The 19474-nt window shown below is 39.5% G+C and overlaps 1 protein-coding gene across 1 annotated transcript in view; it reads left to right on the plus strand.

Moving 5' to 3' along the window:
• Window positions 1-19474, plus strand: part of LOC119731190 (tetraspanin-17-like) — a 39645-nt gene that overhangs the window by 11407 nt on the left and 8764 nt on the right. The window contains exons 3-5 of the mRNA XM_038204257.1: window positions 12512-12562; window positions 14971-15120; window positions 15832-15906. Coding sequence (XP_038060185.1) covers window positions 12512-12562; window positions 14971-15120; window positions 15832-15906 — 276 coding nt within the window. The remainder of the gene's footprint in view (window positions 1-12511; window positions 12563-14970; window positions 15121-15831; window positions 15907-19474) is intronic.

Here is a 19474-nt window from a genome sequence, read left to right on the forward strand (position 1 = left end):
TAAACGTGCATCCAAATTTGTGCGAAAATGGGTGATTCGTCATCAATTTGGCTGCCAAATTAATCTGACTGGCAAAACCTATATTTCGCACCAGTTCCCATGCTCCAAGATCAGACTTCTATTTACGAATTCTAATCTGCGTGGTTTTGTCAACAATTGTCTACCGAAAGAATAACTTCCCATGTAGTTTAAAACAATAACGAAGAAGTGCTGTATGTTGCAACAAAACATTCATTCACAGTAGTGTGAAAATATTCATGACTGTCCCATGTATGAGGCACAATGGCACTAATAATAACATTTTAATGTCTCACAAACATGTATTTCCATGGGGAAATACACTCTCTGAAATGAATATAAATTTCAACAATTTCTCATAGGCTTGTTATTTGTATCCAAAAGTAAGAGATGACAATAAAGGAAAACAGAGTAAAAAAGCAAGTCACATTTTATGACTCAGCTTTATGTATTAAAGCACAACAGTAACTGGACCGTGAATTTTCATTGGAAAGTCATAATAGTTGAAACCAATTTTTATAGGTAGGGCAAGGACATTCCAACACATAAGGAATAATATAACAAATGAAAAAAAAGAAAAGAAACAATGCCCAACCTTTGAACCCCAGAAAACCACATCAATCCGAATAATGCACCAATGTTTTCCCAGCCGCAATAGAAATTGTTCCAAAGTACTGTTCTTTGGAGTTCTTTGGACATACGCCTACACGGAGCATTTGTAGACAAAAAGTGCAATCACAAAAGTGCAGTGTGTCTGCCTGACGGATTCAATAAATCAGAATTCTTTACTATTTGAACAGCCCACCATGACTGGAACTTTAAAGAGCTCATGCAATAGACATTTTAATTGATTCCTTGAAATGCACATGATATGTGTCCTTCCACTGTCATTTTTTATTAGTTTTTACATTCCTTTGGAAGAGAATTTCAGGATGTGTTTCATATGATGCAAATGTTTAATATGAAAAGATGACATCACTTTTTATTAATCCATTTTGAAACTGGGTCATTCCATGCCATTTTCAAGGGGACCATGGCACCATACATGTATGTCACAGATTTTATTCAAACTTGGTGGAAAGGTTCTGTTAGTTGTTCTATAGATGAGGTTGAAAGCAAAAATTCAAATTGCTTTCCGTTGTGGTGTTACGGTAGCACAAAGTTCAATGAACTTTGCCAAAACAGGGGAATCTGACTAGCCCATAGAATACATCGCTGACTTTAAAGGTACAGTCCATCATTTGTAATTTGTGCACTATGTTCGTTTGAAACAACAAAAGTGCTGAGAATCTAAAGAAGGGTGCTTTTAAACAACTAACCCGATGAATTTTTAGCTCAGTGAATGCTGTTCATATTCCGAGAAAACAATATTCTAGGATCTTGATTTCAAATCAAAAGTTGCTGAGTCAGTGAGCCATGCTTTGAATTGGGTCTGAATTCAGCGTCCGGGACACGTTTTCATTCAGCCAATTGCAGCTATGTGATGTCGCGCACTGAACCAACGAATTATAGCAACCGTGCACTTGTGTGCGTCATATCAACGCTTGCACGCGCTTCACCAAATTAAAAACGAACTAATAATCTATCGACGCATCACTGGAAAGGCCTTCTTTCATTGTTTTCTTCAAAATGACAGCTTACAAATGGTTGAATGGACATGATTGAAGCACCATGAACGGTGCCTTGTCTTTCGGACTTTTCCCTAGACTTTCTCAAGTAAGAAGTGAACTTCTTTATTGATGACTCCATTACTCTAACCGTAATTCGTGCATTTTATGCAATGAAAACACTGACCATTTTTTTCCTCGTAAAATTTTGTTTGAATCGAAAATAAAGCAGGAGTAGGTGTCCGGAAATTGGGCATGAAGTATGCATGTACCGGTACCGGTACATGTGTGTAATGCAGTGCGGCCCAGATTTCGGACACGTATTTTTCTTCGGCATATTTTCCGATGTACAATGTAGGGGAGTAACTATTAGTAGGTGTAGGCCTTTAAACATGTTAAACAGTGCCCCGGGGTATTCCCCCTCTACCAAACAGCGACAAATGCCGGGAATGTATGTCCAGGCAGGCCTTTCATGCCAAAAATTGCAAACAAAAGGTCTGTGAAGTATGCACACTTTATGTACACGCACATGTACATGTAGGGGAGTAACCATTAATAGGTGTAGGCCTTTATACAGTGCCCCGAATATTCCCCCTCTACCAAACAGCGACAAATGCCGGGACTTACACAATGTACGTCCAGGTTTTGAAATTCTGTATCAACAGTTTACAGAAATTATGCTATTATGCCGATGGATTTATAATTATTCTATGAGGTGGTATTCTATGAGGTACATTTTTAGACATGGGGCCGCTCGCCGTGCCATTTGAGTTACCAGAAACTGACTCTTTGGGAACACAACTGGATTCCGATGGAGAGGAGCCTTCCCAGAGCAGCGCAAATGGTCAATCTGAAAACCTAACGGTGGCAACCATTGGTCACTCCGACGAGCAGTTGGACTCTGACCCGCCGACCCTGGAGGCTGGAAGCCCAGAGGTCGGGGAAAGCTCAACTCTACCATGCCCCGTTGAAAACACCGAGCAACCAGGGTCTCTTGTCGACCCTGAGGTACTGAACATGCTCCTGCCCAGTTTCCCTGACTCAGTTGACCAAGAAAGCAGTGAGAATGACACCTTTGATCTTCAGAAACCTGTTTCTGAGCAAGTTGCCGTCACTTCCATGAGCGAGACTCATCAGAAAGAAGCAACAGACGGATCTCCTGGGTCAGACAGATCTTAAAGACCCTAGCTTCTCCCTAGTTTGCAAGATGTGATGACTGACCATGCCAAGGAACACAGTGCAACAAGAAGGTACTCAAACTGCGTTTGGAAGAATCAAGACTCATCAGAAAGAAGCAACAGACGGATCTCCTGGGTTTGACAGACCTTGAAGACCCTGGCTTCCCCCTAGTCCCTAGTTTGCAAGATGTGGTGACTGACCACGCCAAGGAAGATAGTGCGTGTGTGCTTTCCTATATGGTGCTCAGTGGACCGTGGCCCCCAATGGCATGACTGGCGCCATAGGAAAGTGCACATGTAAACAAAGCGGGACCTCATCAGTACAGAAGCTAAGAATCAAAGTTGATGTAAAATTTCACTATTTGTACCATTGCTATGACGTCACGGATTAACCACTCTGTTGCAATCGAAAAGCAATTCAGCTCGGTGTTGAACGATCTATTGTTCCTGTGAGTTGTAGTTTTTTATCAAACCGATCGCAAACTGTTCGTTACTGTGGGGCTACATCTACATGCAGTGAAGTAAGTCGATGTACCACAAGGTATGGGTATTATTATTGGTCCTGTTACTTTTTTATCTGTTATTAATGATGCTGCTTGTACCCTACTGTACATAGTCAACTGTTGAAAATATGTGGACGAGATTACAATGCTTGAGGTCATTCCCAGGAGTGGCCAGTCCACTTTGCAGACCCATGTTGATTCACTTGCTGAATGGTCTAAAAGTAATGATATGAAACCGAATCCTGGCAGTAAGTGTACATCAATACAATTTTGTTTCTTCGCAAAAGTCCCCAGGGCTCCTCTTAGTTTAGCCATTGATGGGACTCAGTTTCAGTTTGTACCATCCATGAAACTTCTTGGTATAATAATTCAAGATGATCTCAGATGGGACCAGCAGGTTCGGTGTATTATCACTAATGCCTCTAGACGACTTTTTAATTATCCTTAGTACATGTAGACTTTAAGAAAAATGGTGTTGCTATTCAGGATCTGGTTTCCATTTATAAAATGTACATTCTGCCAATCTTAGAATTTGGGGCAGTTGTTTGGTCCTCTGGTATTTCAATTGCTCAGTCTTTGAGTATTGAACATGTGCAAAAATGTGCACTTCGGTTAATACGTACATGTAGCTTAACCTCATTTGCTACCTTATCAGTGGCGTAGCAAGCTCGTTTTTATTGGGGGGGGGGGGGTAAATTTGTTTGAAAGGGGCAGTTGCACATCCGTTGTGAAATGTAGCAACATTTTGTTCTCCGGACACTTGGCCTCCGTAAAATCAAATAGTTGGGGGGGGGGGGGGGAGGGGGGTGGCTGGTATCATCTATCGATGGGGGCGCTGTTCAAAACCAACGATTTTGCACACCAATGGACAATAGACAGGTATGGTACTTTTTAGGTAAATACCGGTACATGCGTGCAATTCAAAAAAAGTCACCCGGAATGGCCGTTGGCACAAAAAAAGGGGAACCACTTTTAAATAAAAGGGCACTTGTTCAGAAAAAAAGGCACTTCTAACAAACAAAGGGCACTCTTTACAAAATATTGGGGGGGGGGGTATGCGCTGGTGGAAAAAAAGGGTATTTGAATGGAAAAGTGCAGTCTTGACAAAATATTGGGGGGTAAATCCCCCCCCCCCCCCCCCCCCCACAGAATATAATACTGACCTTTTGAATAAGTTTAACATTCAGTCACTTTGGTAACTCTTTATTGGAATCTGAAAGACACCATCAAACTGTGTCTGCTCATAACCTTAGACAATCTCATCTTCTGGATCTACCCCCTTCAAGGATAAATAAACTGTATTTCATGCAGTCACCCATTCCATTCATGGTCACACTGTTGAATAATATTTCTTTGTATCTTGTAGTGCAATTGGTATTTTACAACAATTTGTTTGTAATCCAACGTTTCCGGTTTTATTTTGTCATTAATGTTTTACTCAAGTTGTATAACTTTGTTTGTAACTTGTACATTTTTTGGGGTAAATCAGACATTGTTAGTGTTTTGGCTTGGTGTATGATATTTAGGCTATATCTATTGTCTGTTATGAATGAATAAATGAATGGCTGCAACAAAGTGTGGCATTTGACAAACAATAAAACTACACAACTTGTAAGTTTTTCGTCATCTCTTATAACCACTCACATTTTTGTTGCGATCGAAAAAATACTAAATTGGAAATTCGGGCGATGATCGAACATCTGTCTACTGTCATAGAAGGGTTTGGGTGCCAAGTGTCAACGAAAACTACTCCTGAAAGTAAAAAAAACAGGCTTTTATCCTGATTTTGTCCTCCAAAGTCCTACTTCTGTCCTGTTTTTTTGTATGAAACTTTTGATCCTACTGTCCTCCTACTTTTTCAACTGGGTCTGCGTTAAAGCCCGGAAATCCAATCATTCACTATATATTCAAGTACATTCACTCTTGAATTACTATACTCCCGAGGACAATGCTTTGTGTTTCCCTTTGTCCCTTTAATATACATGTAACACTCTCCCATACTAGACTAAGCACACAAACCTACTACAGAGGACCGTTTGGAACAAAAGACCCAACGCCCGAGGACTGAAAGGATCTGTTGTTCTCCCTTTGTGTGTCGGTCCTAGGGATCTGATACTCTGTACCCACTGGAGACGTGTGTACAATAGGGAACAAAAGATTGTATACGTCTCCACAGGGCAATTTCCATAGATGAATACGTATCCACAAGGTTTTCACAAAGTAGGCCTAGATATTGATTTTACTCAAAAACTAGGAATTTCCAAGCTTTCTTGATCCGTCGCAAATGGAAGAGTTTTAGAAAAGGGATATTTAGTGCAAATTTCAGCCAAGGAAATTAATTCTGGTTAAAATAAGAGCATTTTTAAACTACATGTACAACACTTTCAAACTCGAAAAGTTTAGTACACAAGAACAAAGGAATGTCTCCACAAGGATACAAATTCCAGTATGTATGAGATAGCAAAACAATGTATGTGCGTACATGTCGATGTCCATGTGCATACAACATGTACAGCATGTAGCATAGAGAGGGATTCCACTCAGATGAATTTACAGATGTACAAGAGTTGTTTAAACAAACCCACTCCAGTGTGTGCTAAAGCGAAAAATGAAAGCGAAGCCCATTGATTCTTCACACAGTGTGTGAACAGCAAACACAATACTCAGCTTGAGAATGGTCTGTTGTTTGGCCAAAATTGTTTTGACTGAAAAGTTTATTTACACTGTAGTTGACATTCAATCGGGATCCGCCCAGTGTTGCGCAGGAGGAAATGTGATATATCTGAAATGGATTTTAATTTTTTTACTGGTTTAAAGCCAAAGTCCATCATTTGCAGCTATCCAAAAAGGAACTGACGTAATTATTGTTGAAAAACATACTTGGTTGAAAGATAGTAAGGGGACCAAACTCCCTGTGAAATTATTCTTTCTGGCAAGCTGTCATTTTGAAGAAATCAATGAACGAAGGTTTCTCCTACGGTGCGTCAAAGAAGCACCGTTGGAAATTTCTGTTAGTACATGTAGTTATTTCTGTTAGTAGCGCTGACACGACGCACACGCGCGCGTGGTTGCTATGTTTATAATTCGTCCGATCAGTGCGCGACATCGTGTAGATATGCAATCAGCTCAGTGAGAACGTGTCTCGGACGCTGAATTCAGGCCCAATTCAAAACATGATTCAGCAACTTTGGATTTGAAATCGAGATCCTAGAATGCTGTTTTTCTCGGAATATACAGCTGAAGCTGAGCTGAAACTTCATCAATTTAGTTGTTCAGCACCTTTCTTTAGATTTTGAGCACGTTTGTTGCTTCAAACAAACAAAATACACAAATTACAAATGATGGACTATACCTTTAATCGTTGAAATTGAATTCAGTGTCAGAGTATATGTATCTCTGACTAAGTTCGGACATTTTCATTTTAGTGACCTTTCAAACGAATCACTGGCTGAACTAAAAATTGTCATTCATCAAATCATAACAAATACATACAAGTACACCGTTATTTCAATTAGCCTCTGTACTGATGACGACACACTTTGTTTACATGTGTGCTTTCCTATGGTGCTCAGTGGACCGTGGGCCCCACTGGCTCCATAGGAAAGTCCACATAAACAAAGTGTGACGTCATACAGAGGCTTATTAGAATGAAAGTCAGTGTAAAAGTTTACTGTTTGTAAGTTTAACATAAAGTCTGAGTCATCATTGTATGATTAACGGTGTTTTCAATACATGTACAGTATACATACATGTACATTGTACACATACACAGTATACATGTACACAACATGTAGTTGGCCAGCATACATGTACGTGGGCCCTTTAAATACCATAAAAGATGAAAACTGTCAAATTTTAGTGTCGTACCGGTATGTACACATGTACTAACTACCTTTCCTAATTTCTCTCTTTTAAACAAAAAAGGGAATGCTTCATACACTCATTTTTTAATATTTTCAAGAATAATGGAATACAACAGACTAGAGATTGCACAATTTGCTTTTTGCAGTCGTGCAAAGTTTCTCGGATCAGCTGAGATCCTTGTTTTTCACTTCACACCTGTGCCATTAAAAATGCAAAAAATCTCGGAATTGCCTCTCTTTTTTTTGGTTACAAATTCCAAGTTGCATGCCTGCTTTTGGCACGTTTGGCAACATTTTTTTGTCAAAAAAAAACCTTTGCACTACATGTATGTTTAGATGTGGACTTAGTTGTTGATTGGCCAATTTGGATGCCATGTTTTTGAAATACCGGTAAAGTAACGGGTTACTGAAGACCCCGATATAGAAGGCACCCGCTGAATGGTCAGAATATCGAGGTCAAGACACAGTCTTGTCTTGCTAAACCATTGCTATGACGTCACGCTGTTGATAAAAGTGTGGATTCGGAACGAAGAATCTTTAGTAAAGTTTTCTTAAATTGAATTTAAATTGAATTCTTAAATTACGATACCTACACTTTCTGGTGTATTCTCCTTAACATAATTAATCACCGAATCTGCTCGCATATCAAAGTCCCGTTAGGTATCCAGACTAGATGTTACCATGTTTGTGTGCAATGTACCGGTGTATCGAGTGAGGAAGTTCAGCTCAGGGTTATCTTTTCCTAGCCTCCCAGCTGACCTCTGTTTCCCCTTCTCAGATATCCTCATTTCCTTAGTACGGTAGTTGTAATCTGAGAGTGCAGCGCCAACAGTGCTTGTAGGTCCAATAAATCTACGGTAATCTGGGCACAAGTCAAGCATAAACGTACTAGAGAACCTACTTGTTATAGATCACATGTCCGTGCCAGTAAATCACAATGAGGAGTCAGGTTGACGTAGCGGTACTTTCCTCGCCTTCCACCACTGTGACCAGGGTTTGAATCCCACCTGGGTCAATGTGTGGATGGGGTTTTCAGTCCCTACATGTACCTGATTTTGTGGGTTTCCCCCAGAATATTCTTCTGGGGTTTCGATCCTCCCACCTCTAAAACTGTAGGCCTAATTTCTTCTCATTCATGTCATTGTCTTCTCTCTACGGGTTTCTTCAGGCTTGCCAGCTACCGGTACAGGGCCTGGGGCGCTGCTGAGGATCCTTGGTTTCATTTTCAGAAAAAATAAATCAATCAATAGGCCCTTAATAACTAAAAAAACAAGTACCAAGTGGTACAAGACATCTTTAATACGGCACCCTTCGTGCACCTGAATGGGGCATGATCTAATATGCAAAAATATGCAAATTAGACATGCGCATCAGCGTTTTCCAAACCGGTCTTCGAATGCAAAGCTGTAATACTCAAGTTGCACGAATACAATACATGTATACCGGTATGACCGAGTAAACTGTCCACCAACCTACCCACCCACCAACCAACATAAGCAGCTCAAGCCCACGGCGTGTTTCACACTGCCGTGGGAATATCAATAAAGTCAATTCACTTAGTCTGGGCACAGATAACAGGGAACAGCAATAATAAAGGAATTGCCTTTTTAGATAAATTTGTACATGTATGTACATGTATGTAAACTGAGTTCATACAAATTTAGTTAGTCCACATTTTGTTTGCAATCAGTTACGCATCCGGGAATGGGTGCAAGCCAGCTGATCTTGTTTCCTGACCTGACAATTTGCCGACGTCTATAAGTTGCCCGTTTTTCATTGAAGAAGGGTCAGGGAACCAGACTACAAGAATAGCATTTTTGTCTTGGTTTTTCCAGCATCTATAAAATACTGACCCCCAAATTCATCCTTTTAAAAAAAAGTACAGCAAAAGCAAATAAAGGTCTACAATGTACATCCTTTGTGCATGCAAAATCTACAGTAAGACACTATAATTAGCGTTTCCTGTTCATTAGGCCTATGGCCTTTTCCGAGAACTCAGAGACCTGCATCACGACGTGCGATTAATTCTCAAATCCCTTAATTAAATTCGGTTGTTTCTGCCTATCAAAATGACAAGGAAACACATTACAGGCATGGGTTGGCCATCGAAAATTGTGGTTGTCATAATTTGTCAAAATATAGGCCTAACCTTTCCTGACGAATGACGTGTTCTTGTCCGTTAATTGTTTAAATTGTTATAAAATGTTTGGAAAAGGGTGATTGTTTTTAAATTTTACTGGGTACATGTACCGGTACCATCACAAAGCAGTACTTATCCATTTTGTAAATTTACTTAAAAATTAAAAAGTTGGGCTAAAAATAGGGTCCTGTGCATGTATTTTACTTAATTAATAACACATGTTCACATGTGTATTATCCTACTTGTAAAAATGGTGTACGTGTCATATATCGGTATGTATGCATACATACATACATGTACATCACGTACAGTACATTTACATGGATTTATGTGTACCAGTACATAGGTGTACGTACATACATGTACATTGTACTACATGTAATGGATAACATTGATTTTTTTCATGGAATGTCAGCTCTTTATATGGACAGATAGTTTTTGTAAATGCATTTTTGCATTAGAACAACATTTACAGTTGTAGCATTCCAGATTTTCTTTTGGGGGGGGGGGGGGGATGAGGGTGGGTATGGGGTGCTGTATCCATTCTGTTAAAAATGGTCTGTGTATAAAAGTTTTGGATTTGCACTAGCAAAAATGATTATTAATCATAACAAAGGCGCATTGTCATGCGATGCAAATGAACCTCCAGAGCTCAATGTTTACTCGTACATGTAACTTGGGATCAAAATTAGGTCGCGAACTTCGCTGACCTCGCGAACAGTCATTATTGAAGCCTGCCCTAAAAACAAATAATCTTCCTACTGGAATTTATTGCGCATGCATACCGATTTACATGTACGTTAATGTTTGCCCTGTAGGCCTACATGTACATAATATGCCAAATACAACACAATACGTCCGTGTACACACTTTACGTTGACTGAGCCATACCAAGCATGCTAAGTACCGTACAATACATGTACATCCATGCGTCAGAGTTCTGTTAGTGAATTTTACACATGTATTGGATTTTTATTCTGTTTTGGGTGTGGTCATTAAATCAAAGCTGCAGATTTCCAACAGCGGTTATGGTTTGAAGCATTTTATTTATGAACACCGAGTGCCTTCCGTATGCATTCAAAGTACTGTATACATGTGCATGTACAAATGTACATGTATACAGGGTTGAAACCCATAGTTTGAACAATAAACGTGGGAAAAATTGTTAAACTTTTCATCTTAGCAAACTGCGCATTTGACATCTTTTGTATCCCAGCAACACTACAACAAGGTCACAAGCAGTGTCGTAGGCCAAGTATGCACTTCAGGATTACATGTAAATGTACATGTACCAGTACATTGTATGTAGAATACAGTACATGGAAACACTGTACATGTAGACCTGTCCTGTAGTTGTTCATGTACTTAAATACAATTGAGCTGTATCAATTGCTACTTGGCATGTAGTGGCCTGAACAGTATGCGAAACTTTCAGTTTCGGCAGCATTCAGATTTGTTGCTACACACACAGCTTTATAAATGTGCATTTTGAGCTGCGGAGAGCAGCTCAAGACAATGCAAGAAGTGATAGTGTCTCTGTGTTGGTTAGTAACACACTTCAGCAAATTTTGGCAATCAATCACCTTGTCCCTTAGGCCCTGGCAAGAACACTGCTTCAGGTCTCCACTGACCAGCTACCGGTACAAATGGTATTGGCTACTGATGGAGCCTGTTGGATTGAGCACTAAACCCCTTGTGTACATGTACCTGATGCAAAATGTTGGATTCAGCAGGCAACTGAACCGCATTATATCGCCAAGTTGGACTCCGTTGGATTCAGCAGGCAACTGAAAATGAGGCACAGTGGATTGGGCAGGAAACTTTGGTTGGACTCTGTTGGATTTAGCAGGGTAGTCCTGAGGAACTACGAGGGGGGGGGGGGGAGGTTATAGGGTTAATTAAAGAATGGTGCATTTAACAACTACATTGTAACTTGTTTATTTTTTAAATCAGTGGACATGGTAGATACTACATGGTACATTTTGAGGGGGGAAAAAGAGAAAACGTATACATGTACCGATACATGTCATGCATGTACACACAATTTCTGGGGTCTCGTAACTGGATTCTCGTAACTGGTAGAGAAACTGTGTCGGCTGGCACATTTTCTTAACACTGGAGCAGTTTTACACCAGAGCAAATTTGTAGTAAAAATATCCATTTTCTCTAAAATGCATAACAGCTACAGCTAAGAGACATCCCATTTTCACGTTTTTTTTTTTTGGGGGGGGGGGAAGTTTTGTAAACTGCACTTTTTGAATCATTGAAATGTTTTATGCTTTTTCCTGACAACTGAGGGCGCTGTTGCTGTGATGTCACTATGGAACACACTCTTCAGATTAGGGTTTTGCTTTTCAAATTGTCAACCCAAAATTCTGCTTATTGAAAACATGTGTCCATAACGTTTTCTCAATGAAATATAACAATGAACCACTAAAAGCAGAAAAAAATAACCGCAGCAAACTCCAAAAATTCTGGTGGTACATGTACTTTTAATGCCAAAGTTGATGTGAAACTCAAAAGTTTCTGCCTTGAATGACATCGCAGTTTTGCTCATGAATACACATGGGAATTTGCGTGAGCATAAAACCAAAAAGGCACCGAAATGCTGTTGAAATGAAAATATGAAGATCAGTTACGAAAATATTGGTACATGTAACATTAAATGGGCCACAGAGACATTACATTTCAAGGATATTGCACTAAAGTAAATTCCATTGGCATTACATGGGTTAACCAGTTTGCACTGGGATTATTTTGAAATTGACCGGACCCAGGCGTGGGATTGTTTTTCAGGAACCTCGATGCCAGACGGGTTCAGGCCATCATCTGCGAGTAGCACCACACTGGCCTCGCTTGCTGCGAGCGGGTTGCAGTCTGATATTTCCGGCCTCGCTCTTACTTTTTTATCTGTCATCCATTCCGAATACCGCAAAACCTTTGCGGTATACACGTCATCCGAAGTGAACTGGTTCAAGAAATTTTGGATTTGTGTCCATCATGTAAATAATTGACATTGGTCGATCAAAGGATGGGGGGGGGGGGGGTTGTAGCCACCCCTACTATCCCATTGGATCGTCCTTCGAGATACCAATATGTTGGTAGAGCTCCCAAAACTTATCTTTTAACATGTTATCAGTTTTCAGGAATGAGGAATTGTTGCTAAATATTCTTTTCCTTGTGTTTTTTTTTTATTTGACAGCTTGCTGGATGTGGTTGTATCGCAGCTGGAATCTGGGCCTGGAATGACAGGGTAAGATGCTTATTTCCTTGATTTTCGGCAAAATATTGAAAAAATTATATTGGATAGCTTTGACATTTAGTCACAGCCAGTTAGTCCTGTTTTATGTAGGCTGGGAGCTCTTAACGGTTCAGTAGGACTCCTGTGCAAGTACTTGTAAAATTTAGTGTTTTTATTGTTTGGCATTCATCTTATTATAGCCGAGGTTAAATCGGCCGTTTTTCACCTATTGAATTCATTTTCTTGGGACATTTTTAAATTCATTTGTTAGTTCTTTTTCTTTTTCTACATAAATTTTATCATAAAGTAATTTATGCATTTATTTTATATATTTTTATTTCTATTCTATGTGTAACCTATTCAAGTTAGGATCGGCAGGCTTTCAAGTCAAACTGTTTCATTATACGGTACTTTCGTCGGTCCTGGCCAACTTTGATAGGGTTGTTTTGTCTCTAATTTTAGTGTTTTTTTGAATTGTATGTTGTTCATGTAGGCCTACCGGTTGTTGAAGGCCGAATAAATAATAATAATAATAATAAAACAATCACTTGCTTGATTTTGACTGAAATGACAACTTGGCATAGAATATGTTTGTATAGGAGGGTTAGCCAAACATCCTTCGGTAGATTCTTCTCGGCCAGATACGCTCCCAGAATATTTACTGGTTTCTTGGGTTTTCAAGGTCTTTGCGGCGACTTTATTGTTCAAAATGTTGTCAAATTTTTCTTCGCTAATACCGACGCACATTTTGCGCCTCTAGAAGGGGCCAGCTAATTTGAGGTGATTTGTTAAAGATTGGGGCATAGCGTTCTGCCGCCTTACAAAAAAACACCATATTGATAAAAAGAAAAGAAAAAGACAAACAGATACTCAAATCATACGCTTACGAAACGACTGACCGGAAAAACTAACAGTTTCAAAAAGCCAGCGGTGCGAATTTGTCGACCATCTCCCACAACGTGCTGGTAAAAATGAACTCTCCGTGGCAAAATCTTGGTGGCGCACTGCATTGTGAAACGCCCAAATTGTGCACGGTGTCAGAAACATACATTGTACCTGTATATCCTGTTCGGTTTCTGAGAAAACCGACACGGGGTAGACGTTGACAAAACAGCGAGTTAAAAAAGAAATCATTAGACCGTGGGCTGTTGTCAAGGCCCTTCATCCATCAATCGTATTTCCATTTGTTGGTGGTGGGAGGTAAACACTTTTCAAAAGGTCGCAAGGGTATGGTGCATAAAGGATTCTGGTACATTCATCCCTAGTACATAATGCAATCCAGGAAACATGAATTCAATGGCCTTGTTGGTTTTTTTTAGTGGATTGGAGGTACATGTATTGAATTTGATTTTTTGGGGAGGGAAAAAATGTATTTCCTGATCATGACTTTGCCTTTTTTTCACCCGATAATTTGACAAAATCCAAGCTATACATGTGCAGCATTGGTGTCAGTTTCATAATTTAGCTGTATAATTGAGGGTCTTCTTTAAATACCATTACTTGGAAGATGCATGTGATCTACTTTATATGGAGATCAGACATTAAAGTTGAACTCCCGTGCTAATTTTGAGTTTCACCTCGAAAAAAGAGATTGTTTTTTTTTAAATTGGTGTTTTCCTACCGTATAAAAGTTATTCACTTTTGAATGAGACATTGAACGAATATATCCACCGGCGTTCAGTTATTTCATTTTTTCTTTACAAAATATGAATTTTTTGGCTGCCAGACAATAATTTGGCTCTTTCAAGATGGGTTCATATGTGGGCAAAATGAAAGCCATTTTTCAGACGGTTGCACACGCCCCAAATCGGAATAAAGTAGTTTGTTCGTTATGATAATTAACATACACATTGAAAATTCATTATGAAAAACAATAAGTTAATGTTTTGCAGAGGGCTGGGTACATGTACCGGTATGCAACTTTATTAAGTGAATACGTGTTCTGGTACATGTATACATGCAAGCACATACAGGTACATGTACATGAACATGTACATGTACCGGTATGTACAAGTACTTGTACATGTACATGTTTTATGTACATGTACATGTACATGTAGGGTATACATATCACAATCAGTAAATGAGCAATTTTTATACATGTACTTACATGTACTTTATACATACATGTACATGTACTAAACCACACATACATGTTTGCTGTACCCTTGCATTGCATGTACATGTATATGTGTACACACGTGCACATGTACATGTGTATGTACCTGTACATGTACCGGTACAACATGTATAGCTCACCAGTGAGAATCCATTCCATCTTCGATCACACACATTTTTTTCCCCGAAATATCTAGATATAGGACAATTCTCTAAGCCTTTTAGCGAGGGAATGAGGAGTTCCATGTAGCACTCTAGTTATTGAAGTTTACGCATTATCGCACTTCTCTTTCTTTCTCTAGGGGGCGCTAGGTAACCTGGACGCGTTCCTGTCCTCATCTCCTCTGGTGGACCCTGTCTTGTGGTTCATGGTGGTCGGTGGGATCATCTTCCTCCTGGCGACGTTTGGCTGCATCGGCGCCCTCCGGGAGAACATCATTTTACTCAAAATTGTAAATATTCACCCCGACTTAGTCTTTGTCCAAGATCGGTATTTGGAAAAAGCCCCAGTCACACATTTACGGTTTGGAGCTACGAATATCCAATGTTTACCAAGAATCAATCGTTCACGATGAACCATCCAGATTCGTGGAGAAATCAACTTTCAAAGAATGCACTGCGGTTTCAAGACAGATTACCCCGACTGTTCTACAGTTTCTCTACGAATACACCATGGTTTGTCAAGAATATGGATTTAAATGGTGAAAAATATGGACGGTATTACTAAGAATAATGACGTCAACACCACGCTTGTCTATGATTGGGCCACAGATGTCCAAAGTTCGGAAAGAATGTTGCAACCTGACACTACTTCAGCGGTTGTGTACAAAGTCTATGGAGAGTTAAGAGAAAAATTTCCAAGTATTTCCTAACAAATTGGAAATGTTTCTCAGTCCCAGATTCATGTCTTATCATCATTTTTGCAATTACTGACCTTCATTGAGATGATATATGAAGGAAAAAGCAGCGTCAGATTGCCACATTCTTTCCCAAAGTTCTCCTACAAATATAGCGTGGATATTCGTAGTATAATCTTAGCAGAACCCTAGCACATGCGGGCATATCTGTATGACACTCGTCGCGAATTCGTACAGATTTCTACCACGAATGAGCTACAAAGTTGGAACTTGAATTTTTTTTATGTTGTCTGTTTTGCTTTACAGTACAGTGGCCTTCTGGGGCTGATCCTTTTGATTGAAATAGGAGGGGGCGTGGCCATCTATTTCTACAGAGCTGAGGTAGGCATATGTTTGTAGCTGTGACTTCGGTACATATGAGTACAAAACAAAGGCTCAAGTTCTGCGAGCAGGTTTTCGGTGACCCGATTTCATCGTATAAACGTATGATGCATCGCAGTGCTGCGACGCGTCGTATCCCCAAAAATACTATAGCGCCGAAGGCAAACCATTGTTTAAAGGGAAAATACAACATTTGCAAACATAAAAAAATACAACTACCAAATCATTTTGAAATACCTTGCTGGACTGTTAGTGAATGACAGTGTAAAGCATCCTGTAAAATCAGGGCACCTGGTAAACTGTCATTTTCAAGAAAAGTGGTATTTTTGTATCAATTTCCAACGCTGATCGGCCGATCAGCGTTGGAAAAAACTGGCTTTTTTTCAAATACTGGCCCCAATTGACCATCGCACTTGTTTGCAATCGATTACAAAGCTATAAACGGGTACGAGCCAGCTAGACTGGTTCCCTGACCTTACAATTCCCCAATGTATGTAAACTGCTCTGTTTCTTCTTATATGGAGTCAGGGAACCAGACTACAGGAAAATGATCGTTTTTCTTGGTTTTTATAGCATTTTCGAACCCAAAACCTCAAAAAAGTCAGTGTAACTATATTTGCTATATATTTCCAACCCCCCAATTCCATCCATTTCTGAAAATTATAGCAAAAGCAAATGATGTATATTCCCTTTAAACAAATGGTTTTGCACAATCGTTGGCTTGCTCAAATGGCCTCCATGGCAATTTCACAATTTCTATGGAGTTCCCCATCTTGCCCCTTCGGCACTACATGTACATGTATAAGATCTTATCCCTACGATGTGTTGTAGCTGCCACATGTCCTGCGATCCATTTCAGAAAAACGTTGCCTAAGTGCAACGCGTTGTACATGCACGTGTATAAATTTATAGATATAAAGTCCATATTTATTCAGTGAACAGTAAATAGTCTTCTAGTTGACATGTATCTGATATTCAACAAAGAGTCGTCATTTTTCCTCTCGAAAAATTTTAAAAAGTAAAACAAAATGGCGGACGTGTGATGTAATTTTAAAGGAACAAGCTCCCGGTGGATTGTATAGCTACCTTGAAATTGTCCATGCTACTCCATATTCAGTGCTGTGTTATTTACATCTGTGTAAGCTGTGTAAAATCCTGTACGTTGAGAAAAAAAGGCTGATGTGGTTTGGGATTGTACATGTAATCATTTGCCCTTGAGCATTAAACCGATTTCTTGCCATGATGACTGATAGCCAGGTAAATGATTCCAATCCCAACTGCAGCCCTTTTCACAACATGAAGGATTTTACACAGCTTACATTTTAACACAGTACTGAAATTGAATAAGGCAAGGAATTTGCTCACAGTGTCCAAAAATGTAGTCGTGATCAATTGGTCGTGATCAATTGTGCAGTGATGCGCGACTGAAATTAAATGAAACTCATAGGGGTTGAGGCCAATAAGGCTTAGGTCTGCACAACCAAACAGTTTCAAAGTTGACCTCATGGTTTTGTAGTTATTTCACAAATAGTTAAAGGGAATATACATAATTTGCTTTTGCTGTAATTTTCAGAAATGGATGGAATTGGGGGGTTGGAAATATATAGCAAATATAGTTACACTGACTTTTTTGAGGTTTTGGGTTCGAAAATGCTATAAAAACCAAGAAAAACAATCATTTTCCTGTAGTTTGGTTCCCTGACTCCATATAAGAAGAAACAGAGCAGTTTACATACATTGGGGAATTGTAAGGTCAGGGAACCAGTCTAGCTGGCTTGTATCCGTTCATAGGTGTGTAATCAATTGCAAACAAGTTGCGATGGTCAATTGGGGCCAGTATTTGAAAAAAAGCCAGTTTTTTTCCAACGCTGGTCGGCCGACCAGCGTTGGAAATTGATACAAAAATACCACTTTTCTTTAAAATGACAGTATACCAGGTGCCATGATTTTACAGGATGCTTTACACTGTCATTCACTAACAGTCCAGCAAGGTATTTCAAAATGATTGGGTAGTTTTATTTTTTGATGTTTGCAAATGTTGTATTTTCCCTTTAAGACTGACTCTTTTTTGGGGACATACTGTAGAGTCAACCGGTGGGTCACCTTTTGTGGTGAACAAAACCAATCATTAATCATACAGCTGTTGTTTTTGTTTCCTATTGAGCAGTACCTTTCTACCCACTGACTCTGCATTGTCAAGGGTCATTTGCAGGCTCCTAAAACACCCAACTATAGAAAAAGGCTTCCAAATTTGGCTTTGCCCCAAAATTCTTCAAGATATCCATGAGGCATGAATGAAGTTCCTGAGTATTTTGCCGACCACGTTTTGGAGCTTTTGAGTCATGAAACTCTGAGAAATACATTTCTGAGGCTACCGTGGGAAGGACGTGGGGTTGAGCAAAGTGTAGGAGGATTCCAGAAATTCATGAAATAACAGGAAATCGGGAAAATTGACCAACTCCGTTTGTTTTGCCGTGATGGCATTCACTTCTCAGATGTCATGCTCAGTGCTGTTTCCATGTCAGGCTGAAATTGCAAACATTAAAATTATGAATTTATTCAAATCCAACAGTTTCAATAATCAAATTACAGATTTTGTTTTTAGTAGACAGGGGCGTCCCTTTTTAATTTTGTATGGTCTCATATTTTTTGTTGCATCTGAAGAAGGGTCGTTCGTTCTAACATGAATCAATATCAGATTTTGCCCTTCACTGACGTATGCAAAATCACTCGGGTGGGACTCGAACCCATGACCTTGTACTTTCTAGTGCAGATGTCTTACCGCTCGACCACCGAGCTAAGGGGATCGGTTGGCTGGTTCGAATCTGATGTACATAGCAGCAGGTACCGCCATTAAAGGGAAAATACAACATTTGCAAACATCAAAACATAAAACTACCAAATCATTTTGAAATACCTTGCTGGACTGTTAGTGAATGACAGTGTAAAGCATCCTGTAAAATCATGGCACCTGGTATACTGTCATTTTCAAGAAAAGTGGTATTTTTGTATAAATTTCCAACGCTGGTCGGCCGACCAGCGTTGGAAAAAACTGGCTTTTTTTCAAATACTGGCCCCAATTGACCATCGCACTTGTTTGCAATCGATTACACACCTATGAACGGGTACAAGCCAGCTAGACTGGTTCCCTGACCTTACAATTCCGCAATGTATGTAACCTGCTCTGTTTCTTCTTATATGAAGTCAGGGAACCAGACTACAGGAAAATGATTGTTTTTTTTGGTTTTTATAGCATTTTCGAACCCAAAACCTCAAAAAAGTCAGTGTAACTACGGTATATTCGCTATATATTTCCAACCCCCCAATTCCATCCATTTCTGAAAATTACAGCAAAAGCAAATGATGTATATTCCCTTTAACCGATTCATAAGATGGAATATTTGTGGTAGTTTTTAATACATTTTTGTAAATGGGATTCCAGACTTGTTCATCGGTAATAAAAACAATTTGTTTTTTCTTGGGTCCGGAGCCCAAAATAGGGTCCGTTGGAAACCAGAACCAAAGAAGTAAAAAAAGACGCCCTTATGCCAAGACAAGGCAGGAAGCG

Source organism: Patiria miniata, unplaced genomic scaffold (assembly GCF_015706575.1).
Source record: "Patiria miniata isolate m_02_andy unplaced genomic scaffold, ASM1570657v1 HiC_scaffold_23, whole genome shotgun sequence".
In the NCBI taxonomy this organism is placed as follows: Eukaryota; Metazoa; Echinodermata; class Asteroidea; order Valvatida; family Asterinidae; genus Patiria; species Patiria miniata.